The following is a 27,232-nucleotide window of genomic DNA, read 5'->3' as shown; positions in this document are numbered from 1 at the left end:
CCTGGGTTGATCCCCGAACAAAAAAAGAAATGAAATCTTTGAGTTTTACGTCCCACGGTTATGCCGGTTAGGCTAAAGGAGACGGTAATGATGAGAGATGAGTGAAATGGTGGAATGAAGAAAGTGGGAGGAAACGGGAGAACCCCGAGAAAACCCACGAGCACGGTGTTTGTCCACCACAAAGTTCACTTGGCGGAGGCTGGGATCGAACCCGGGACCCCAAGCACCACAGGTGAGCGCTCTACCACTGAGCCACCGCGCCCCCACGATCCCCGAACAAGTACATTTCTGGTGAACATTATCGTGTTCGTGGATTTTCTCAGAGTACTCCCGTTTCCTCCCACATCATTATTTGATTAAATCTTCCATCATCATTCACTTGCCTTAATCATCCGTTTCTTTAGCCTAAAAGATATAAACGTGGGACGTGAAACTCAAAAATTTAATTTTGAAAATCGAATCAGTATGCAATAAAGATGCTAATCAATCAATAAGAACTTACACGCATTGTTGATTTCTTTCCACTGTCTTCAATCGTTTTAAATATTGTTGTTCTGTTGAACGTCTCACCATTTCTATGTTATGAATTCTTTTCTTCCTAAGTTTCCAGGAGAGCACTTGAATTAGCTCAGTGATCCACAGGTACAGAAACTCTATACAGGCTACTAGGCTCACACCAAAGAAAAGGCTACCAACTCCACCAAAAGAAACTGGAAAACAAGGATTTTTGGATAAGAGGATATTTCGAATAGTTATCTCGATCTCCATTGGTCTCGTCTCCAATCACAAGTGACTGTCTCCTCTCGTTTCGACTTACAAATAATCGTCTTGAACTCAGTTAATTCTTACAGTGTATTGAAATGGCGTATAGAAGACGACAGATAGCACATTTCTATAAAATGTAACAAGGTAAGAATTTTAATGTCTGATTTACTTCGGTCATCATGTGATTCACTTAGAAAGCCCATGGTTGGATTTCTTTACAAAAGCCCGTGATTGGATTCTGTGAAATCCAACGAAAAATAGTTGTGTGTCTAATATAGAAGGCAAACTAAATGCAAACTAACAAAATATATTAGTAAAGTCCTTCTAAAATTAAAGCGAAATAGTATTGAATTTCGGTTATTCTGCACAGTGGGCCACATAAATTCTTGAGATACAAAATTTGTAAGAAAGGCAACCCCACTAACGCCCACTCCAAGATTAATTACGTCTGGTAGAGTAGCTAGAACAGTAGCATGAAGTTTCCCCCACCTGTTAAAAGAACAAATTGTAAAGTATCTTTGTGCAGGAGTGAGGCGAAACGCTGGCTGAAGAAATGACAAAAAGGAGTCTTTGGATACTTGTACTCACACTACGTAGCACAATAGCAGAAAAAAATATACGGACACCAGAGGCGCAGATGATAACAGTCAGGGGACTTAAATATTCTTATAATTAACTCAAATGAGGGACTATATAAACAAGTTAACTTACTTCAAATGACTATACATATATGCGTATCAAATAAAATAGGATTGATTATGTGCTATATGTACTAAGTTATTTTTTAAGTAAACACAAAGCTTTGCGCTGAGTTTTGAAACTACGAACAGTAGTCCTACCTGGAAATCAAAGTATAGATGGATCATTCGGGGAAGAACCAAGCCCCCAATCAAAATTTTGGGGTCTAACAGGACTGAGCTTCTAGGTTCCGGCGCCATTGATTGATACGTAATATTACTTCGAAAGGAGAACTTGTCCGATTTCATTATTCGTTAAATGACTTTTGAAAATGCTAAATATTGGTAGGCAGTAATTTATTTGTAAATATTAAAAATGCAAAATTCGATAACACTCAAAACGAGTTGGAGACTTATCCGTACTAAGCGTATTTCCCATTAGGTTGCAAATATAACTGAGGGTTCCATATTTGAAGAATACTTGTGAAAATTTACACATTGAGACAGAAGGAGAAAAGCTCAGAATATAGTGTCAATAAACAACAATTTAAAAATGCACGAAATTAACGGATAATATGAAATGTAGAACTATTAACAGAAATAACTCTCTAACTCGTTTTCTACATTAATTTTTCTTCCTTTATTTTACATCATCACTAAATTTCTCCACTGGAGATTATCTTTCATGTAGCAGCAACCAACTGAAGCTTAGCCTTGTAAATGAAACATGTTATAAAGTCTGAAGGGCGAGGGGGGGAATAGAATCCGAATCGCTGATTTGGAAACCACAACGCTAACCCCTCATCTAAAGCGTTACTTATTCTGCTTCGTCTAAATAAAGAGCATTTTCTGTCGCTCAAAACCTAGCATGTTAATAGTCAAATTGATTGGCAAAACACAGAAATATGTAATTGAGGACTCACAGGGCATTATATCATTGTATTCACTAAATTATCAACATTATAGATCTGCTGGAAGAACAAAATATAAAACTTCTTTATTTTCAATCAAATACGGCGCGTATTTTATACACGTAAACAAACTAAAGACGTATCAATTACCGTGTAGTTCTCACGATTGAGTGGTCAAGGTGCTTGACCAGTATTCTGAAGGTACTTGATCGAATTCACGAAGGACTAGTATTTTTTTACTTTAGAATTTTTGGTAGTGATTGATCGGAGATGACACGTTTTATTAGCTTCAGATATTTGAATACTTGGACGTTTCAATACTTGAACTATCAAATCTTCAGGAATAATAATAAACTCATGATAATAATTATTATCTCGAAGATGATTAAATGTTGGGAGCTTACTAACGCTCAGGTCATACTATTATTAGCAGAAACGTGATATTTGCAAGAATATTTCGGTTTTGATTAGGTTCCCCATGAGAAGTGGAATTTCTCATTTCGCTTCTAAAACAAAACAAACATGTCTAGACGAGAATTAACATTTTACATTCGAGACGGGACAAGGCTAACTCAAATTATTGTCTCGCTTTGGAGATGAGAATGGAGATGAGGCGAAAAGTAATGTAAACATTTCTCGTCTTATCTCGATTCCCGAAATACTGTATGACCATTCTTTAAGTAACAATTACTTTGTAAATTGAATTACATACGCTATTTTGTTACTTTGTTTTTCGGTTCTCATTGAATTTATTATGGTCTATGTAGGTATTTTTTTGTAGCAAAGCTTTTATAATTACTTCTGCATATCCTAAAAGTTAGTTTATCATATGCCTTACTGTTCAGTGATATTCAGTTATTCGCCTTAAAACGTACAGTAGAATATTTTCTACATGAAACATTAGTGTAACTCTTTTGTTTAAAATTTTGGTACTTGCAGAGGTGTGTCCTAGGGTCCGGACACACACCCGAAATCCCGAATTGCTGCTTATTTTAGGACAACTTTAAAATTTTTAATGCCATTATTATTATTATTATTATTATTATTATTATTATTATTATTATTATTATTATTATTATTATTATTATTATTATTATTATTATTATTATTATTACTGAACTTTTGTGAATTTAATGGCTCACCCTGTTCCAAAAAGTTTAAGCGCTTTCCTTATAGTTGTTTTAGTCGTAGGGCGTTCAGCTCTGGTGTAGGAGTAATACTGGAAGACGTTGGCATTAATTGCTAGGAAACGATATCGTTTCAGACACATTCATGACTCATACTAAGCCCTAAGGATGACCTTTATGTATTCATGAATTGTTTGCTGAACACATTACGTTCTCAGACGATACGAATCAAGTGACCCTGTGAAGAAAACAGTTTCGACTCTAACTTGTAAGACGGAAAGAAATTGAGCATTTTTCATTTTATTACATATCAGCAGCATAAATATTCTATGTGATAAAAATTTCCTTAATTATCAAAACGAGAATCGAACCCAGGACTCCTAAATTACGAAACGAATGCTCACGCCACTACGCTAAGATTACTCTGTTTAGTAAGAATCAAAAAACACTTCGTGTGTGTAGCAAATCGCACACGTTTACGATAAGGACGAAACACACTGATTTTGACCACGAGAAAATACTATAGTCTAGTGAATTAATTTTAATCAGAAAACAAAAATACACACACAGACATGCAAGGAGGGAAGAAGAATCTGGTTTTAAGAGTAATTCGAACCCTTAACTGGAAGCTGGTGCCTCAAACCACTCTCTTTTCTCATTCACCGAGACTATCTTCGTAACGTGTCTCTATTATACTTCGTATTACAAATTTTACAGTTATTTCCTGTAACCTTGAACGACAGGAACACGAACACAGATACATCGAGAACATATACAATTTCAAAGGATCTCCCACCGGAAATGGAACCAGGACCGCGAGGACTGAACTATGTCCGTGTGGTTCGTTCCCAAGGCAAGTAAGCTTGTAGTGGAAAACATCGTGGTCGTGGGTTTTCTCTGGACACTCCTGTTTCCTCCCACTTTCTCCTTCCACCAATTCGTCCATCACTTTCTCTAATCATGGTCATCCTTATCCTAACAGGCACAATCGTTGGCCATTAAACGCAAAGATGTTATTTTCAATCGGTTAACCGAAGCCAAACCGAACTGAAAAAAAGTTGTATTTTCTATTGCTTATTAAAATGTTCTCACAAAAATATATAGAGAGAAAACAGGGGAATCCTATTTCTATTCAAAAGTGAAAAAGCTGATTCATAATACCTTAACCTAAAACGAAACCATTACCTATCTTTCGGAACTTACCCAAAATATGTATGGATATTCTGAAGAGTGGCAATATAAGGTCTGTTTTCAAACAAAACTGAACGAAATTACGGTTGGGTTTCTGAAATAAGCCTACACATTCTGTTCCAACCTTAGAGCAAACCTAAATCTGTTACCGGATTGCTACAAATTAATGTTAGTATAGTCGTCTGAAACATTATTTTCGGTAAGGCTTCTCTTTTGTGGTGCAATGGGCGTAAAAGTTAGTAGGTGGAGTGATATCAAAATCCCGAATTGTAGTTTGGGAACGCCATTAAGCGTCAGCTTAATCACAAATGTCACAGAATTAATGTTCCGATGTTCCTTCATGTGCCAGTTACTAATATAGGGCTATAGCCCTCCTTTTAAAATCCCATTAAAAATCACCAGAAATATCCTTAGCAGGGACTACCAGAAGAAGGTATTTTTTGGTCAATTAAAGTGAAAATTGGCGTTCTTGTAGTAAAAAAGGTTTGCGTTTTTGATATCTGCATTTTTCTTTTGGTAACGCATCGGCTTAGGGGGCACAGGGGCGCAGCAGATGATTTTTATAAAAACTCCAAATTTTCTTTTGGAAATGAGAGTGAGCGTCAGATTAATCACAAATGTCATAGAATGTGTACTCCAATTCTGTTTGCATGTGCCAGTTACTAATATGGGCAGTTGCCTCCATCACATTTTCCAAGATATTTGCACATGATTTGAAAGAGAGAAGTGTACAGATTGTAGAGATGACCACTCCAGATACGTTGGAGGTGTTCACAATGTCTATGGCTATAGTAAATCAAATTACTTTATGTGTCACTTGTTTAGGAGAGCATGCTGAATAAAAGTAAGTTAATTTTCTCTGTCCTATATTTACGTGTAACACTTCCCAAGTGTAACATTCCGATTTTGATAAAATTTGGTAGATATATATTAACGAATATATCTAATACGTGAATACGTGACAATTTGGCATGAAATAAACGAATACGTGCTTTTTTTTTTTTTGCGGAAATACTGTTTTACATGACAAAAGTCCCCACCCAAAATTTTAAAAGTTGACCTCCGAAAGGCAAGAAGTGGACCCAAGTGAACGAAATTGTGCACAGATATTGAAGACCCGAAATTAGGGAATGCGTACTTCGTATTTTCCTGAAAAAAAAAAAAAAAAAAAAAAACGGATGGGTGGTTCACGGAGCCGTCAAAACCTTTGATCACGAAATAATAAAAGTGCTAATAACAGTGAAATGCATAACGAACATGAAGAGTTGCAACGGAACTTTACGTAGGGACAATACGCAAAAAATAAACGAATACATGTTTTTTTTTAATTTTCTGCGGAAAAACGATTTTAGGGGACAAAGGACCCCACCTTTCGACAGTCAGACGAAAGGTAATACAAATAATGTTTGACGGGGTCCTAGCACTGTGTATTGAAATGTATTGTTATTTCTTCGTAGTAGTAGTATTCGAGGTCTTCTTACCTAGTTGCTTTTGATTGGTATATAGTAAATATTTCCTCATTCACACGACTATTACAATTGAAACGGTCACAACCGAAATATTAAAGTACGTATTTCGGAGTATTCTCTTCTACCCTAAATTTTTAATACTTCTCTTACTCAAGTATTGGTTTACCTTTTTATATAACTTCCGGCTTCATAAGCAACTATCATTTTAAAGAAAAATTACTCACCTTGCATTATGAACATAGAACTTGATAATTGAGAGTTTGTTTTATTTTGTTTTGTTGTGTATGTGTGTATGTATGTGTGCATGTATTTTTAGATGAGATAGATAAAATTAGTGTCTTAGACCAAAACTTATCATTTGGTGTTATTGTTCCTCAAATAGCAGTAGGGAAAGATACTGTATAGTAGGTACAGTAGGGAAATATATAACAAGAAAGAGAAAAAGTACGACAAAATAACTCGGCCAGAATTTGTGAATCTGTACAACGGAAGTATGGGATGAGTTAACAAGATAGATTAGCTTATGTCCTATTACAAAATTCATTTGAAATCTAAAAAGTGGTACCTACGTGTCATTTTCGATTTTATTGATATTGCAGTGTGTAACTCATAGTTAGAATACAAGACGAACTCCTTGGCTTGCCACGGAGTACAGTACAGTAGGGAAATATATAACAAGAAAGAGAAAAAGTACGACAAAATAACTCGGCCAGAATTTGTGAATCTGTACAACGGAAGTATGGGATGAGTTAACAAGATAGATTAGCTTATGTCCTATTACAAAATTCATTTGAAATCTAAAAAGTGGTACCTACGTGTCATTTTCGATTTTATTGATATTGCAGTGTGTAACTCATAGTTAGAATACAAGACGAACTCCTTGGCTTGCCAGGGCAGTCAAGTTAAATGTGTACCAAGGTCACTTTTGTTATTAGTGAGCATGATCATCAATGGGTCAAATATAACAGATCAAACACACAAAGTAAATCTCGATCAACAATGCTCACAATTGCTCAGTTGCTTGTGTACAATTGCATCAAGAGACGCCATGATTACGGGAAAGTATCCCATGCTTATCACAGCAAAGATGGAGGAAACACCTCTACCAGTCTATGTGGGACTTAAGGTCCATGCATTAACCAGGAAACAACAGTTGGTTGACAGTATGTTTTTCCTTGGAGTCTCAGTCTCATATGATTGCATCATGGACATAATCACATCGTTGGGAAATAATGTCTGTGAATAGTATCAGAAGATCGGCATAGTCTACCCTCCTCAACTGAAAAAAGGCTTGTTCATCACTGCAGTCGCGGACAATATAGATCACAATCCAAATTCTGTTATCTCCACTGGTTCATTTCATGGCATAAGCTTATCGTTATTTCAAAATATTACGATGAACACTATTCCAAGTGATGAGAACTATCGTGGTTTTATTCTTTCAATAAAACCTTTCAAAGGACAACGAAGAGTCATGGATTTGCCTGTGACTTACAGAAAAGTAACACCTACAAGTTTATCTTCAAATAATGTTTACGTCCCACTAACTACTTGCAACGTGACGTCTCTCTGTGAAATTCTGAATGAGGAGATAAGAAAGGAATACAACTGGTTGAATCATGTTGAGAAGATCCGTACAGGCGAAATATCTTCTGATTCTAACATTTCGTGGGCAGCATACCATGCTAGTTTGATTGAAGAATCTGATCTCTTGCCAGCCATCAATGCCATGCTACCTCTATTTGCTGAAGAAGCCAGTTTACCATCAATGCTGCGGCACTGTTTTGAAGTAATTCAACAGGCTGTGCAATTTGTCAACCAAGGCCAGACTCCTCTCATAAGTGTGGATCAGCCCCTGTTCGCCAAAATGAAACAGATACAGCGGACTATGGCTCGAAACTGTGGAGAAGACAAGTTTGTTATGATTCTCGGGGGACTTCATACAGAGATGATATGCTACAAAATGTTGGGTCGTTGGTTGGAAGGTAGTGGCTGGGTAGAAGCTCTCCAAGCAGCAGAACTCCTGGCATTGTGGAATCATTTCTCAAAGCATCCCACGTTATAGTACCCGACATACACATCAAGTTACTGCATGTGCAATGTATGTACTGTTGAGGAAGGCATATGATTTGTACATCGAAATCATCCCTGACGGTCCGGCAGAGAGTTTTAATACTTGGTGTATACAGCAGAAGAATGAACATCCACAGCTCCTGTACTGGTACACAAATCTCGAACTAAAATTACTTGTGTTGGCATTTGTACGTTCATTGCGTACGGGTAACTTCAAATTGTATACAGATACACTAACTGAACTGACACCTTGGTTCTTTAGCATGAAACATACGAATTATGCTCGTTGTATGGCAGTTCACGTGAGAGACATGTGCAATCTTGACAGTACCCATCCTGATATTGCTAAAGAGTTCCAAGAAGGTAAGTTTGTAGTGGCTAAGTCCCGGAGAAAATTTTCTCTCATTGCTATTGATCAAAGTCATGAGGAAAATAACGGGCTCATGAAGGAAGATGGAGAATAATTGGTTTGACACAGGATTCCGACGCTATTTTACGATGGGCAGTAGCAGGGCCAGAACTTATCCGTGTTATTTCTGAATTGGAAACATCCATGGTAGGAAAAACACAATATGTTCACGTACGAAACCATCATGAGCAAAACGAGTCTACCCAAAAGTAATGTGCTACGCAGGTGAATGCACTGGTCAATGTGATAGAGGGCATGGGGAACCCATTTGAAGAAGAAAGCCAGGATCTCCTGAGATTGCATTTGAAACACGTAATGAGCCAGCGGTCAACTGAGTGCTTCAGAACAATACAAGTCAGGGGCAAAGAACAGTATCAAATGTTTGTGGATAATCGGCTCAGAACAAACACCTAGCATATAACAGATAAGTTCACGAGGAACAAAGTGGTGCTATTCAATGAACACTCATATAACTCAAAAGTAGCAGAAGCGAAGATAAACCTTCTCAAAAGTGAGTCATCTTTATTTGCAAGGCTGTATTGCATGCCAGAGAAGACACATTGCATTGGACAATTTCTTCAGACATGAAAACCATCCATTTCCGCCATCTCTCTCTTCCTATGGCCAATTACGTTTGGGAGAAAAGTCGGATCTTGTGGCCTGTCTTGAACATCATGCACAGAATATCTGCAATGTAAGACCAGAGACTGATGTGAGCGTTATGGATGGTGTTGAACTTGTGAACATTCTTAGACCTGAAGGATGTAAGACGTTTGGTGACTGCAAAGGTATTTGTTCCACATATAAAAAAGGAACAAGATAAGTTTCGACGTGTAGATATTGTCTGGGATCAATACTTTGACAACAGTCTCAAAACACAGACTAGAGAAAATCGTGTCAAAGGTAGTGGTCAACGGAGACGCGCAGAGGCATCAAGCCCCATACCAAAGAACTGGCAGCAGTTTCTTCGCTTGAACTAGTGATGAGCAAATGCAAGACCAAGACCAAGACCAGGGTGGTCTTGGTCTTGCACACCCAGTCTTGCTCTTGGTCTTGCACTGGAACACTTGGTCTTGGTCTTGCACACCTAGTCTTCGTCTTGGTCTTGCTTGCAAGAGTCTTGCAAGTCTTGCTTTTAAGAAATCTTATGCTTTTCATAGGTAAATTTTACTCTGGATATAAGGGATAATAAATTCTACAATGCGCCAATAGTAACGGAAATAAAATGTAAGTTTCTAAATGTAATAGAGTATAGTTTACATTCCTGTAAGTATAATGACAGTGTACAACATAAGCTCTATTTATTTCTTCTTCAATGGGTGCCACACTTCACTACTTATAAGATGAATCACAACGTTTCGTAATATTTTTATATTTTTTTTAACAGATCTAATACTCCACTGGTTCCCAAACTGGGGAGGCTACCCCTGAGACGCACAGAAAATAAGGACGGCACAGATTACTGGAGTACCATGAATTGCAAAATTAGTTTTACACTCTAAAGGCATCAGATTTTTTGCTTTTCAATCTAATCTTTGTATTGAACAAACTTCCAATTAAATATTGATATTTTGTTTTACTGATTCCAATATGGGCAGAAACATGAACATTAAGAAAAAGCAATGAAAACAAAATTGGAAGCTTTCGAAACGTGGGTATGGAGAAAAAGGAGAGAATTAGCTAGGTTGAACGGAAACCGAATGAGAAGGTGTTAGAAATATTAGCAATAGGGGAGAAAAGAAGAATTTTAGATGGAATTAAGAGGAGGAAGAGGAAGTGGTTGGGACATTAGCTGAGGAGAAACTATATCATGCGGAACGTGCTAGAGGGTATGGTGGTAGGAAAGAGAAGGAGGAGGCGAAGGAGACTGTAGTTGAAGGAAGGTATTAAAACAGGAAATAGCTACATCAAGACGAAGAGAGTAGCTGAGAACCACCGTACATCGAAGCTTTTCAGTTGCAGCAAGTGACTTGTCAATAATAGCAGAATAGATTATGATGATGATGATGATACGTTTAGCAATATTGTCCGAAAAAGAGAAAGAAAAATTAAAATAATAATGATTATAATTAAACCTCTTGACATTTAAGAATAGTTTGAGTGAAAATTGAGAACGACTCAACGGTCTATGTCTTTTGTGTCTTGCGGTCACATGCACTAAGCAGGCACGTAGCCAAGGGGTGGATCCGGGAGTCCGGACCCCGTTCGAAACCAGAAATGAAAAAAATAAGTATGAAACGAAAAGAAACGAGAAAAAGAAGAATCAGCGTTAAAAATAAAAAGCTGCAACAGTTGTACAACAGTTAGGAAAAATAGAACTGTGGTTTGCTTTCGGTCCTGGCAAGGACTTTCGTTACATTCCAAGTTATGAGATATGTTCGTCACTTGGCCCACGAAAATCCTTGGCTCTTCCGGCGTTTCATGCCTTCACAGGCTGCGACACCGTGTCCCACTTTGCCCAAGTTGGAAAGAAGTCTGCGTGGAAAGTGTGGGAGGCACATGACGAATTTGCAAGCACATTCTATGAGTTGCACAGTGCACCTGAGAATATATCTGATGAGACCGAAGCTTCCCTGGAGTACTTCACTATCTTGCTCTATGATAAAATAGCAACTTGTACCTCAATCAACGAAATAAGAAAGCTTTTATTCATACGTAAAGGTCGCGAGATGTCATTCCTTCCTCCCACGAAAGCTGCCTTAAAACAACACATCAGGAGGGCAGTAATACAAGGTGGACATTATTGGGGACACTGTACTCTACCATATCGTCCTTTGCCCTCTCCCGCTGACTGGGGTCGGACTTGTCCAGAACAGTGGATCCCTTGTAGACAAACTTACCAGAAGCAAGTGAATCCTGTCCAGAGTTACTGCAATGCAGATGCAGGAACAGATGTATAGACTGCAAATGCGTACGAGCACACCTGAATTGTACCGGTACCATCTTATGCTCATGTAGGGGAGAGTGTGACAATACGTGAAGCTTTTGTGGAGGTATGAAAAATGGTTGAATGGGAACAATCATGGTTGTTATATGAGAGGAACATAGTTTTGTATTTGATGTATATCTTATTGCTTTCTTTATTTTGTTGTGTAGAAGATTTCAAGATTAAAAAGGAACACAGAAAACGACATGGAAAGATTCTAAATATTGAAGAGTGGCGAAAGAGTGCCGTTAACAATTTTACCTCCAAATAATAACATCAACAGTGTAATATCATTTGGATTTAAATATATATTATAGCATTTGAATTCAGACATTCAAGTTTATATGAATGAGCGACAAAAATGTGAATTAAATTTCTAATTTACATTCCTAGAATTAAATATGCCTTCTATTGGTTTACTCATGACATTAAAAATATAATTGCAGTAAGTTATGATGTTCTGCAACACAGCACTATCCTTTCCAGATTGAGTACTTAGGATGAATGACAGTTATTTCTCGGATAATTTTTATTAGCAACTATCGCTAAACAACATGCTGTATCCAATGGCTCCACCACTGAAAATAATAAGTATATACTGAAGAATCATTGTGCCAACTTTCGTCCTTTTATCACTAACTGAGCAATTTTGGCTGTATTGTGCACCCATCTATCGCACTAGTAGCTCCTCTTCTGCATGAGGTTCTGAGCCTTTTCTAATTCATGGAGCCGATCCTGCAACTTCTGTATTGTTTGAAATGATTCCAAAGCTATCTTCTGTATTATATATATTTGCAGTCCTAAGGATAGGAAGTGGATTTTCTGTTCCTCCGAAGCCGCAGGCATTAATTGTCTAATGGCCCTTAATTTCCTTAAGAAATAAGAGTCGACCGGCTCATTTTCGTTCTGTTGTATTTGAAAGATTTCTAATTCTGCCTTATATGCTGGTAAATTTGGACGAGACAATGACATTAATTTAGTTTTAAGTTGATCATAATCTAGGTTATTAAATTGATTTTGATTTTGTAATTGTAACGCAAAATCGAGGGCTACATCTTGCAAATACATTGGTAGTATTTCTTTTTTCTTTTCGGGAGTCCATGCCTGAAGTAATGCAAAATGATCGAATAACATTAAAAATCAATCCGGATCGTCTGTACTGTGACCTAATTATCTAGTAAGATGGGGAATATTAACAGGTATTTGGTAGCCTGATTCAGCCGTATTACTATCGTTCTCTCTATACGTATTTTTTTTCCTGATCTAGTTGTCGGGATAAATAACTCCCAACCTAAAACAAATCAATTTACCGTTATGAGTGTTATGGGAGTGCTACAACAACACGGATACTATCTTTATATAATCCTGTCTTATTAGCAACAACACTAATACACTGCACTTTATATCAGTAAAAAAAAATTCAAAGTCCGTTTCTGTTAATAAAAATAGTGTTCCGTAGGAAAGTCCTTAAGAAATGTCTGTTGGATAGACACCGACGCTTCTGCCATGTAAAACTCTGTTATGTGAGGTAGAACAAAATACGGTACACGGGAGATTGGACTTTCCCATCACCTCCAGTAGCATTTAGCTAAAATATAAATGAGAAATGAACATAAGCATGAATTCACCTTCTTGTGTTTTTGCCGTAATTATAAAGGTCCACTTCCAGGTCTGCACATTTCCAATAGCTTGTTCCCTAAAGTCATTAAGGATTCAGTAGTTAATCCTAAAAATCATATACACTCATTTAAATCTGGTAGGACAAACTTAATACTTAAATAATAATAATTATCCCTGGTCATATATATGTAGGATGTTAATGAACTAAACCGACAAATTGTGAGAAGTGATTCCTCACATCACAATAAGAGAAAAGTCCATATGGACCTTCGGGGAAAAAGTGCATACTTTCAGAGCTAGGACCGTCCAAAGTCGCGAAAAAGCCAAATTTCAAAATGCCCTATTTCGAATTCGAGAAACTGGATGGTGGTCCCTACCAGCGCAAAGGATGTCATGCATACGCAGTCAAATATGTACATTTCATTAATGTTCAATGGGTGTACATGATATTGTCTGTATGGTGAAATTCCCTGACATGCCATCAACCAAATTTTGAGATTTGCTCTGACTTTATGATTGGTTCAAAGTAGGCAAACGATTTGGCGCTATATCAGAAGTGTTAAGAATTGTCGGCAGCATGGTCTGTCGTATTCGGGAAAACGCATGCTGCAATGTTTTCTTTCACGTTTATAAGTGAAGAAAACTTGAAATATACTGTGACGAAATACATCGCATCACACGTTATTCTGAACAAAACTAAACATTGAGCTGCTGGTTCCTAAAACTTCCGACTTCCGTCCGAAGCACTGGATGTCCATTGTTGTCAAAGTTTACTTCCTGCCTACTTTGGACCCTGCTTGAAATCAAGGTTTATCTGAAATCTCTATTAAGAGCATATCTGAGAATTACATCCTGTAGGGAATATCCGTACACCTATTAAAAATTGATAAAATATGAACTTTTGGACTGTATATGCGTGGCTTTCTTTACGCTGATAAGGGCCACCATCCACAATTTCTGGAATTCAAAACAGGGTCTGTTGAAATTTAGCATCAGCATTTTCGCGATTTTGGACAGCCCTAGCTTTAAAACTATGCACTTTTTTCCACAGGTCCATATGAACTTTTTCTCTTAATTTGATGTGAGGAATCACCTCTTACAGTTTGTCGGTATAGTTAATTAACACTATATATATATATATATATATATATATATATATATATATATATATATATATATAGGGTGAACGGTGAGTGACAGAATGTAGAAAGCATGGGAACATCAGAGGTCAACAGCTTAAATATAATACGTACATCGTAGAGAGTGCGGTTAAAAACGTCACTTCGAAAGTCATACCTACTCTATTGAAAAATGCATGTTTGAAAACGTAGCTACGTGTGATTAACAGCGTGTGAACAGCGCACAGGATTAACAACGTGTGACACTTCTTTCCTTTATAACTTGTCCGGGAATCCCTCAGTTTCTTTGTGGAATCCCGTGCACACGCATGGGTAGTTTTCATATTTCAATAGAGAAGGTATGACTTTCTAAGTGACGTTTTTAACCGCACTCTGTACGACGTATTGTTTTTAAGCTGTTGGCCTATGTAGTTCATGTTTCCACACTTTCGACACTATGTCACGCCTAAACGGGACGGAATTTCCCCCATGTTCACTAGGACTTTTTTTGCGTGTGTGTGTGTGTGTGTATACGAGGGTTGGGGCAAAAGTCATGGCAACTATTTTTTTTCTTGAAGATACCAGTCCGGTTGGAAAATGTGACATACACAGACGAAAGGACAAGGTGTTAACTACATATGTGGACAATGAAGAGCACTGAAATATCGTAACACACTAATTTATTACGGTAGTATACAGGGTAATATAGCCTTCATGGTGCAAAAGAATGACAACATAGTACGCATACAGTTGACACGACAAACCTGGCCTAAAGACCCTCAAAGTGCTCCCCTGCTACTTGCTCCACACGCTGCCAACGATGTGGGAGGCGCTGAATACCATCCGCCTCAGCATGTGCCGCACCATGTGTGAATCGGGTCACCTGTTCGCCCACAGTATTAGCAATGTCCTCGCGTGTTGCAAACCGCCTACCACGTAGTGGTTCCTTAATCTTTCGAATGAGATCAAAGTCACAGGGCGAAATGTCATGAGAGTACGGTGGGTGCTTCAATTCTTCCCATCCCCAACGTCGCAGTAGCTGCCCTACACACTCTGCTTTATATGGTTTTGCATTGTCGTGCAGGATTATTGCACTGTCCACAATATCCGGACGTTTCTCCCGAACGCCACGTCGTACCTGTCGCACCAAGAAGTCCCTGTAGTAGTGTGTGGTCACTGTTCTGCCATGTGGAACAAAGTGGCAAACAATGATACACCTGACGTCATACGCGACGATCACCTTCAATTTGACTGGAGAATGATTCTGACGAAACTTCTGCCTCCTCTGTTGATCCAGCATGTCGCCACTCTGCGGACTGACGTTTCAGTTCGGGTTCGTATGCCTGGCCCAAAATTCATCGATGGCGATTATTCGTGCCAAGAATTGATCGCCGTTCTTTTGCCAGCGTGCAAGGTGGTCGGAGCTTATTGCATTGCGCATCCATCTTTGAACTTCCGTCAGTGCATGCGGTACCCACCGCAATGCGATTTTGCGTAGTTGCAGCTCATTACGCAATATCCTGTGAACGGTGCATTTCTCGATGCCACTTCCCTCCGCCGACTCCAGTAGCGTCCATCGTCTGTCTTCATCCAGGTGCTGCTCGATGACGGCATGTGCCACGTCGGTCCGCACACTGACAGGTCGTCCCGAACGTTCCTCTTCACTGGTTGACACTCGCCCTTGCTGAAACTTTCCTACCCATCGTGCTACTGTCCGGTATGGTAGAGCATTATTCCCAAGGGCTTCCACTAATTCACTGTGACATTCCAACACATTTCTCCCTCGCAGAACGGCTATTTTGATGTAAGCGCGCTCCTCGACACAGGTTACTTCCATCTCGCACGACACTCACCAACTGACTGATTTCACAGCCCTCGCTGTGCTACTACCAGCTATTACAGAGCCATCTGTTGTTTTGCATACACACTATGCCTGCAGACCTTCCACACGACACATAGCAGTTTGTGATCTGCTTACATATCTGCAATTAAAAATATAGTTGCCATGACTTTTGCCCCAACCCTAGTAAACGTTTGCTCGTATATAAAATTTGTACGTATTATATTTGAACTTAGTGTTTTTAAAGCTCTAAAATAACACAAAAAGAACAATCTAGCAACAAGAAATCTGTCACCCTCAATGACTTTCATTCGACCAACCACAAATAATCCCCTATACTGACTTTGGTGATATCTTCCACCATGTATGGTGTGTCAGCATTGAACAGTAACTGTATATGAGGTAGCGAACGGGTGAATTTTCACATATTTCTTTCTTTTCTTTATCTTCTTAATTTTGCGATATATCTACAAAGAATCTGAAGATCTGAATGTTGTTATTGGTTTAGATTTAAAAGCCAATACATTACTTAGCAATGCAATTTCTAAACATAACTTACCAAGCATTTCCAAGTCACCGAACACGACGTCTCGAATATACCTTACTTTTGGGAAACTGAACATTAAATATCCAATTGCATGTGCATTGTACCTAAGAAACAAAGAAAACAATGTTTATATAGAACAAAAACATTTATTTATTACGTCGAATGATTTAACAATTATCTATGGATTTGCTGCAACAAAGAATTATAAAAAGGAGATGACAATATTTTGTATTTTAAATCAGTACTTTAAGTTTCCTACACACCAACACCTCTCGCGCCGTTGAAAACATTATTTCGTAGATTTTCTCTCACTCCAGACGATTTTGTTCATATTTTATAAATAAATATTTTATTAATGACCTGGCAATATGGAAAACTTCGTTTTCCTGAAAAATATCTACAAAGGTTAGCCCTTTTAGGATTTCTACTTTTTGAGCTAAATTTTACACTTTCAGTCAAACTGCTACTGGGTCATGGTTTATACCTCGTTTTTTTCTTACATCCTTGCGCTTGTCTTGCCAAGCCTGGGTTCATGTAATGATCTGAATCTTTCTTTAAAAACACATAGTTATGGCCACAATGCATGTGCAAAATTTTAATCTTGTATCTTAAAAACTAAGGGCGGAAAAATTTGTGAAAATCTGAAGGTGACCCATTTTATATATATATATATATATATATATATATATATATATATATATATATATATATATATATATATATATATATATATATATAGTATATTTATGTTTTATATACCGCCGTTTCGAACGGTACCACTCACATGCCCGTACATCTGAACGGGAAAATTCGGGAAAACCGGATTTTTTTTAAAAAAAAAAACACCTAATAGGAATAGTTGCGCCCTTCGGGAGCGGGCCCGAACTCACGTGGTATCTCAAAAAAATTGAGAAATTGTCAAAGGTGCATACAATCGGTATGCAAAATTTCAATCTGATATCTTAGAAACTAAGGGTGTGAAATTTTTTTTGAAATTTGCCCTAAGAAGAAAGCAAAAAGTCATGCCATTCCGCTCCCACTTGGCGCTGCCAAGTTGGCCATTCACTTCCAAAACGCATCTGGGGTGTTCTTTGGTCCATGTTTGACTTGATCAATAAAAAGCCCGTTTAAATAACTATTATAATACCTAAATAAGCGGTTAAAGACACACTATTCCATGGTAGGGTGGTCCAGCATAGAATGGTAAACAAAAAAAAAAAAAAAAAAAAGATATCAGATCTAAACGCATAGTTGCCAATTTTGATCCATGTGGTCTAAATATACTGCATAAAAAATTTTATCGCAGTAAAAAAAATATTTGGAGGTCGCTCAAAGCCTTCAATTATGCTCCCTACCTGTTAATTGAAATACTGAACGTATTCGCATTTAAGCGGTGATGGACCTTTTTGTGCAATGCTTGTGAATTTCATCCAAAAACAACATTTAAAGTGGGCAGGATTTCGTAATAGGGGGAGAAGGGATCCGTGACATGAAATAACACCATTACAACAATATCTATTTTTAACTTACACCCCCCGTTTCCTCCACACAAAGCTGCTCTTAAGAAAGAGTAACCAAACGCTTGTTGTAGCTTTTTATTTTTAACGCTGATTCTTCTTTTTCTCTTTTCTTTTTGTTTAATGCTTCCTTAATTTTTCCATTTTTTGGTTTTGAAGGGGGGTCCAGATCCCCCCTTGGCTACGTGCCTGAAATAGCGTTTCTAGTGTATGCATAAATATGACATATAAGTCCACGGCTGGAAGAGAAACGGAGTTATATTTATGATTGGTATCGTCTAAAATACGGATAAATTCCACCTAATTAATTATGCACCTCCCACAATTTTGGAAAACATACTAGATGTCCAAACATTCCACTGTTTCAACGTTTCCAAGAGTTTTGACCTAATCTTAAGCAATATAATTTTAAGGCGCTGGAAGACGAATGCCTTTCCATGCCATATGTACGAACACTGAAAAATGAAGTTGTTATGTTTCTACAAAATTGTGTTGTACATAAGGAAGATAATAACTATGTTCCCCGTGATGACTATAAATAAATAATAGAACTTTGCCTGTTGATACTTGGTGCATTTCCAAAGTTGTACCGTTTCAAGTCATCAGGTGCTTACCATATGGCTCGTTGGATGGGAAAGGTAATATGCTGCTTCAAGATATAAATTTTCCGCGAAATGTTTAAGCTTACAGTCAAAGAGGAAAAAAATCTGCGGGAAGTGTGTTTATTTGCAAGTCTCATACTTGAAAGCATGGATTTCGTGTCCCAAGACATGTGATGCCTCCGTCAACGACTTACTTCTGTCCAAGCAGATCAAACAATACGCCATAGTGAATAAATCTGTGTCTGAATTTGCAATGAACAAGTTTCAAACCCACTTGTGGTATCGAAGCTAGTTCCACTCTCACTGTTCTCTGAGAAGTTATCTTTCGAGAACAAGCGGAATATTATAAATCGTCTTAAGGCCTGTGAAGAAAGTTGGAGTTCAAGATACATAGAACTCACAGATTGCCACGGCTTAGAAACTACAGGCCTTATGCAGAGTCGTTTTGACGTATGATTAGCGTCATATTAAAGACCTGACTACTGCAGGAAACATATGTTAGTCGAGCTTTTTAGTATAGTTTTAATCACGCGTCAGAACGAGTCTGCGTAAGACCCAAAGGATCTTCATGATTTGATTAATTCAGCCTCTCTTTGCGCCTTACGTTCTCTTCGAGTTGACATCAATTTCATGTTCCAATATGATCCCGAGCACTGGAGTAATTCGGACAAATTCCAGAAGGAGAAACAAATCGTCGAGTCACTTAAGGTTGTCAACGATGCTGCTGAACGTTCAGTGGCCCTTATGTCCAATTTCAATGAGTTAATCACAAAGAAAAAAAGTGAAATGCAAAGCCTAATTCAGGTTGTTGAGGACCACAGAAAGCGTGTTTCAGACGCTTGAAAGAGCACTTTGAAAAATTACCAACTTCGTTAATAACCTTATTTTTTCTGTTCAAACGAACAGCAACTGCATATTTAGAGGTATCTAACTTATTTTGAAATCAATAAATGGTAATATTGGTAATAGCTATTTGCAAGTTTAGTAATAATAATAAATAATTCATTTTGTGAGGCAAAAAGTACAATTTACTTTATAAGGATTGAATTTTTAAACCTCCAATATGTATTGCATACGACATAATTATATGCATCCTATGGCACAACTTCGTGTCGCTTGAGCGACCCCTAAATATTATCCAATTGAGTTGATCTTTTTTGCAGTGGCATATACTTGTATGAAAGGAACAATATTAGCAACTATGCGCAATTAAATTCGAAAAAAAAAATGGACCACACTAATACCATGGTAACAAAAGTTACCACAAATCCCAAAAGGGTTAGTTTATTCTTGGAGTAGTGGAGGTTATTCTTCCCATCTTTGAAAAGTGATTTGGGCGATTTTGTTCGTATTTTATAAATAAATATTTTCATTAAGAACCCTAATATACGCCCTAAGTTATTTCTTATGAAAAATACATACGGGATAGTTTACTTTTGGGGTTATGTTTTCTTAGGGATAGTTAACGCCCTATAATTTTGTTCGTAGTTCAGAAAAAAAATTAATAACTACAATATATAATGATCTATTCTACTGCAAGGAAAATCTTCTCAGGGAATGACGAATGTAACTTCACTGCAATAAAAAAAGTACTAAGCTGATCGAGCTGTAATTTAATACACAGATGGAGAGTAAGAAATGTCTTGTCTGAGAAGATACTGTTTAATATAGATTAGGATGTAGTTAATAAATTGCAATTTATAAAAAATGTGTTTATGTATGCGTATGTTATGTGTTTCAGCATAACTCTGGAACATCTGGAGCAACTTTAACCAAACTTGGCACACATATTACAGTGTGGAAAGCAGTACTGTGGGGTAAGGCATCCTAGCACACCTAAGGGGGAGTGGAATGGGAGAATACCAATCCATTAAAGTCCAAATTCAGTCCTTAGTGGGAGTAGGACTCCCGTAGCACAGCTAGGGGGAGTATGAGGGATGACATAAATATGATCGGAAACGGCCGGTATCAAGTCGAATCTAGTGCTGTCGAAATCGGTTTTTGAAAAAAGTGAAATTTCATAAAACCGAAATGTCGCATTTGCGGCTTCGGTTTTGAAAACCGCATTTGCTGTTTTCGGTTTTCAGGAAACCGGTTTTCTCAAAAACCGAAAACCGCAAATGTCACAAAAATTCCACAGCACTAAGATCAAGTAACGACGAGGAAACAGCAAAGAATCTTTCCACACTTCAGCAAACAGTTGCTAGATGGATAGAAATTTCCCTCGGCGTAGGAAAAAATGCTCAAAATTTGCAGAGGAAAAAGAAGGTATTTTTTTTCTTAAAAATGTCTTAAAGTGTAGGGAAATTCTTGTTGAGTATACTTTCACAATTGGCAGAATTAAAAAAATATAAGTTCCAATTTCTCACAAAGAGGCACGGCTATCGTTATTGGGAAGTAAAAAGATACATAATAAAACATGATCGGTGTTTCCTTCACGTATAAACTATTGCAGGCAGGGTTGCCAACTTCTCTTAAGAAAAAATCGGAACAGGACAATCGGTGTTGGAGTCCCCTCCCCGGAGACGACTACACGTATGGCGAATCGTTGAAAACAATGTAAATACTCAACTTAATAACACGAACCTGAATGGGTTTGGGTACAAAACCTCGCGGCCCAAAATCTCTCCGGGCCGAAACCTCGCCTGACCAAAACCTCGCGTGATACGCATATATGCATAGTCATTTGAAATAAGTTAACTTGTTCATATAATCCCTCATTTGAGTTAATTATAAGATTATTTAAGTTCCCCGACTGTTATCTTCTCTTCGGTGCCTCTGGTGTCCGTATATTTTTTTTCTGGTATTGTGCTGTTTACTGTGAGTACAAGTATCCAAAAACTCCCTTCTGTCATTTCGTCAGCCAGCGTTTCTCCTCACTCCTGCACAAAAACACGCTCTACGATTTGTTCTTTTAACAGGTGGGGGCAACTTCATGCTGCTGTTCTAGCTACTCTACCAGGCGTAATTAATCTTGGAGCAGGCGTTAGTTGGGTTGCCTATCTCGTGGGCTTTGTAGATGAAGAATTTCTGTGGCCCACTGTACATCTGGGGAAACGGTGACATGAAAAGATAATCAAATACGTCGATATTAGTGTTGAGTCCATAATTTTCTGGATTCCTAAGTTGATTGGTGGCCCTCTCAATATCATTTAAATATACTTTTAGATTCATTAGGATCCTAGGGCAGTGGAAATGAGTTAAAATGTAGAAATAATAAAAAAAGACCGATATTGGTGTCGAGTACATAATTCTTACACGTTAGTGTCACTGAAATCAATAGTCACGCTCCCATAACGTTACAGTCCAAGTCTAGCCCCCAATGGCATGAGGAGTGAGAAGGGGTGAAAAATAAAATGTCTTAAATGACCAAGATTAGTGACGAATCTATAGTTTTAAGGGTTCGGTAGTCTATTGGGTTACAATGGAGATGGAATTTAATGACAAGTTCAGCATGAAAGGCTTGGGAATTTGGCATTACTCGTACAACTATATATATATCTGGATGTATGTGTATGAATGTATATTTCACCACAATTCCAGAATGTTTGTAGGAATTTCAACTAAACTTGGTAAACATATAACTTTCAGCCTTTTTAAAAAATACTGTAGGGGTAAGACACTCCATGAGGTGGAAGTTGTAAGAGTGTTATGTAAAATAATGCAAAACAACTGATATTATTGTGTAATACATAGTTTTTGGAGTCGCTAAAATGAATATAAGTCCTCTTATATAAGTCCAAGTTCAACCACATAGGCAGAGGGTGAGAAGAAGAGGAAAAATAAAATGTGGGAAATGACTGAGATTTGTGTCGAATCCATAGTTTCGGGGTCGGGAAAACGACTAACCCGTTTAAAATGACTTTTGAAAGATAGTATATAGGATTTCGTTTCCTACGTACAAATTGCGAATGAGTCGTCGATCTCTGCAGTTGGCCCTGATTCAAGTTGTTTTTTAAATCATATCTATTTAATTAAATGTGTATTCTGTCGGGGAAAGGTTCGCCATATTTATGCCAAAAAGTAGAGCATCTTCAGTATTTTAACCATTACGCTTTCATTGAAATAAGGGGGAAGGGGATTCTAATATTTTCAATAAATCTATTCTGGTGCGAAGAAAAGGCATTTCAGCTAATTACTATTATATATACATTACTTTTATACATATACAGGGTGTTTCAAAACAACACCAACAACGTCTCCATGTTTCAGAATCCTGCGGCACTTCAGCAACAATTTTTATAGATTTAGTTGGTGGGTGCTTCAAATTATATGCCCGTAGCCAAACTCCCTCTTCAAAAATTGTTGTGGAAGTATCTCACGATTCTGAAACATGGATTTTAGGATAGGGCTCATACTAGTTCCTGAATGAAGTTTTGAACCGACTACAGTAGACCCCACACTTTTGGAGCTATGGACCTTTAAAGTTCATTTTTTCATATTTTCGGTAGCCTATAACTCCGAAAGGAAGCATTTGTGCACCCAGGTTGGTCTATACTTTTTATCTTATCTTGGTGCAGGAATCACCTCCCAAACGTTGTCGGTGTTATTTTGAAACACCCTCTATATTATTATTATTATTATTATTATTATTATTATTATTATTATTATTATTATTATTATTATTATTATTATTAAGAATTCTGCATGTTGGCAGGTCCTGGAGCAAATAATACATATATAGTTACAATTTCTTCAGTTCGGGCCGGGAAAGGTTTCTCCATGTTTATCGATTTTTAACTTCCTCTTTGAACTTCCTATATTTTCTTCTATTATTCAAATCATTGATCAGCTCTATTCTCTCTCCGTCCATTTTATCTTCTCTATCTCCCTCTAATACCACATTTCGAAGCTTTCTAAATAGTTCTTCTCTACCTTCAGTAATGTCTGAGTCTCTGAATTATACACTCCATTACTCCATATATAGGACTTGACCAATTTCTTTCTTAGTCCAATATTAAGCCTGCTAGTTAAGAGTAATCTTTTCTTGTTGAATGCCTCTTTGACTATGACAATTCTTGAATTGATCCCTTTGGTGCATTAAGCGTATCTCGTCATATATTTTTCAGATATTTGAAATTATTGACTTCATCAAGTTCCCTTTGCTCTACTCTGACCCATAAGGCAGTTTCCATGGGATGTATTCATGACTTTTAATTTCTTGACATTGATTTCCATTCCAAATTGTTTCCCATTGTCAGCTGTTTTATCCGTCATCTCCTGCAGTTCTCTGGTTCTATTTACAATAACTATAGTTCACATACTTAACCTTCTTAATGATCTGCTCTCCAATCTTGAAATCTTGGACTCCTATTAATGCCTCTTTCATTAAGCATTCATTGTAAATATTGAATAATTGGAGCGACATAGCATATCCTTGTCTGGCTTCTCTTCCAGTCTCCACACTTTTAGTTTCTCCCTGATTCAAGCGCAACTTCACTCGTTGTCCTAAGTACAGATTTCGAATGAATCGCCGATTTTTCCAGTTGACCCTGTTTTCTATAAGTATTTTCAGAAGTTTGGTTCAATTGACCAGGTCGAAATTTTTTTTCCAGCCAATGAAGAATAAACACAAATATTTCCTTACTCCAAGAACTCGTTCTTATATTCTCATCAACCCCATACCAACTCTGGTGCCTTTGCCTTTCCAGAATCCAAACTGATCTTCCTCCAACATCTCTTTTACCTTACTTTCCAGCCGCCTGTTCATTATGCGTGCAATAATCTTTCCAGTGTGGGATATAAGGCTAATAGTTCTGTAATCACTGTCTTGCTTTGCCTGTTTTTTCTTAGGTAATGCAACAATTGCAACATCAGGAACATCTTTTAGCCATTGTTCAATCAGGTAGATCTTGTTAATAAGTAAAAACAGTACTTCATTGCATTGTATCCTAATCCCTTGTGTAAATTTGCTAGTATATCGTCGTCTCCAGCGTCCTTCTTGCTTCTCATGCTTTTCGTGGGTTGTATTTCACTTTTTACTATACAGGGTAACTTTTCTCATTATTGACTTCTTCCTCCGTTTTGATCGCAATACTCTGTTTATTTCGGACGAACTTCGCAATCAACGTAAAGTCTCTACGTACAGCATCTTGCTTTCTGTGCTCCCCTCAGAAATAAATTCCAAATTGACAGTTTCCGATCTCAGTGAAGACAGTGAATTCCATATTCAAGAAGTGAACTTGGATTGAATTTAAACAAGTAGCACTCAGTTTTATCATCTGAAGTTATCGTCTCCGAAAAGAATGGATTACAATAAGCTTTCCCGATTAACTTGTTCGATTTCTTCATTCGTTCTTCTTTTTCTTTATAGATTTACTGACGAGGATAATGTACTTACGAATGTTAAGATCCTCAGTCAAGATGCACTAGTAGGTGGCCACCAATGACAATAATAACAACAATGTTCTTATTGGTTTCATTGCCACACTGTACCACACGATTAATATTTTCCACTGTTCTTGTCGTCAAAAGTCAGTGTCCTTACTATTAGGGATAGATTGCTCTTTAAGACACCTATCCTACACTAAGACTTTTCTTCATGCTGCTATAGACTCACTATACACTGTCCTAAGCATTGTGAAAGTCTCCAATGGTGCTGTGTTAAAGTTCAAACAAAATTTTCAGCCTTTTCAATCCCCTGGCAACTTACGACAGAGGAAGCTGTCTTCGCTTGGCGCTTCTTCGCTAATCACGAAAGAAACCTACGCATATGGAAAGGAGGGATGCTAGATTGCATTTCAGTCACCACTGCCTTTAAATACATGCTTATCCTTCATAAAGTGCACGCAGTCGCGAAATTATGAATTATACCTTGCATATTTAAAGAAATAAACCTTCTTTAAATTACGGTAAAAGAAAATATGAAATAAATACTTACTTAACAGTTACAAAAAATCTTACATCAAAGTTGTCTTCGTCACAGCCTGAATAGCAGCCGATGTCCTTGTGCTTTTGGTAATTTCCTAGAATATCAAATTATCATGTACAAATTCCATTATCGGGAGCCAAGTAAAATTTAGGAATTAAATCAATGTTGTACATCATCAAGTGTTTCAATTTATTACATACATATATTTTTACTTTGTAAATAATTTCGATATTCTATACTATACTATTATATTGAAGAAAACGGTGTTTGGGTCTTCTTTGCTATTTTTGAGCATATCGAACAAAAATTCAAATATTTTAAAATTTTACTGTGTTTTGATATTAAACACATTTCATTCCTCCGCTTGTGAGAACCACAGAGAACCAGAAACCAATATATTAAGATGTGATGCTCGATTATGGCCTTTGTTCAATAGGCTAATATCAAGAAGAAATTATTAAAAATTAAAGTAATTTGAAGTGTATATTAAATGCCCTTTTAAAACTATGACAAAGAATATAACAGTGTTTGAGTTTTTATAAATTTTCCGAGGTAAATTTCCCTTCAACAATATAGAAATTTCCTCTATTAAGTTACATTTTCTCCTGCTTATAAATGACTGACTTTCTGCACTATGACAACACATTGTAGTTTACTTGAATGTTTCTTGATTGAAAGATAGCGTTGAGTTTCACGAAAAGAAAAGCTTATAACTAAAGACTGGATACCATAAATTGGATATTTTGCCACTTTTAGAAGAAATCATACGCCATATTTGCCATTTTAAGGTTGCATCTTATGTTTTATTCACCTTTCACATTACACACCGTTATCATGAAATTCGGATTCCTATGGAATGTAGAACTTCAGGCTTCATGACAGGGATAAATCATTGCTGGCCAGCGAAACACATGTAACCATGGTTTATCTTGCTATGAAGTAGCATTCAAAGTTATGAAGTACTTTTTAAATATGATCCTGTCATATTGGTAGATGTTGGACTAAAGTTTTCATGTGTGCAACGCATCTTAACGGATACACTATAACTTAATGAACAATCTAAAGGAAATGCTTATGAAATCGTGAAATCAGAAGTGAACTTTGTGTTATATGGCATGATTACCTCATCAAGTGCCAAGGTAAGGTTTAGCAAATATGAACTGAGTTTTTTTTTTTTTTTTTTTTTTTTAACGTAGTTTTGGTCACGGAATTTAGTAGCGTATTTCCTTTGCAGTTTTATGTTTATGACACTAATATTTCCATGCCTTGTAATTTTCTTTCTCATTCTTCGCCTTGACATGTTTTGGTAAGTAAATATTTTCAAAGTCATCTTATTAATTAGTACTATTTACACTCCTTAATCAGTGGTGGCCATCCCCCCTTATGTCCATGACGCACCCCCCCAATTGTCTATCCGTAGGTGTTCTTCCATGAAAAAAATCTTCTTTTCGATTAATTTTACCCCCCCCATCAAACATATTTATATAGATTTTTAACCCCCTCAATATTTCAATGACGCAGTTTGCGTCATAGCTCCCCCTTGTGGGCACCCCTGCCTTAATGTAGATA

At 37.2% G+C, this 27,232-nt stretch overlaps 1 protein-coding gene across 2 annotated transcripts in view; it reads right to left on the bottom strand.

Moving 5' to 3' along the window:
- The window catches only part of LOC145689498 (uncharacterized), a 175,688-nt gene that overhangs the window by 81,216 nt on the left and 67,240 nt on the right, over positions 1-27,232 (bottom strand). For both annotated transcript variants that reach the window (XM_081763672.1, XM_081763675.1), the window contains exons 7-9: positions 25,673-25,757; positions 16,686-16,777; positions 503-710 (exon numbers count right to left, since the gene is read on the bottom strand). In XM_081763672.1, the coding sequence (XP_081619798.1) occupies positions 503-710; positions 16,686-16,777; positions 25,673-25,757 (385 nt within the window). The remainder of the gene's footprint in view (positions 1-502; positions 711-16,685; positions 16,778-25,672; positions 25,758-27,232) is intronic.

This window comes from Thermobia domestica, chromosome 1 (genome assembly GCF_964235325.1).
Source record: "Thermobia domestica chromosome 1, izTheDome1.hap1.1, whole genome shotgun sequence".
Classification (NCBI taxonomy): domain Eukaryota; kingdom Metazoa; phylum Arthropoda; class Insecta; order Zygentoma; family Lepismatidae; genus Thermobia; species Thermobia domestica.
This window is presented reverse-complemented; position numbering and strand designations above follow the sequence as displayed.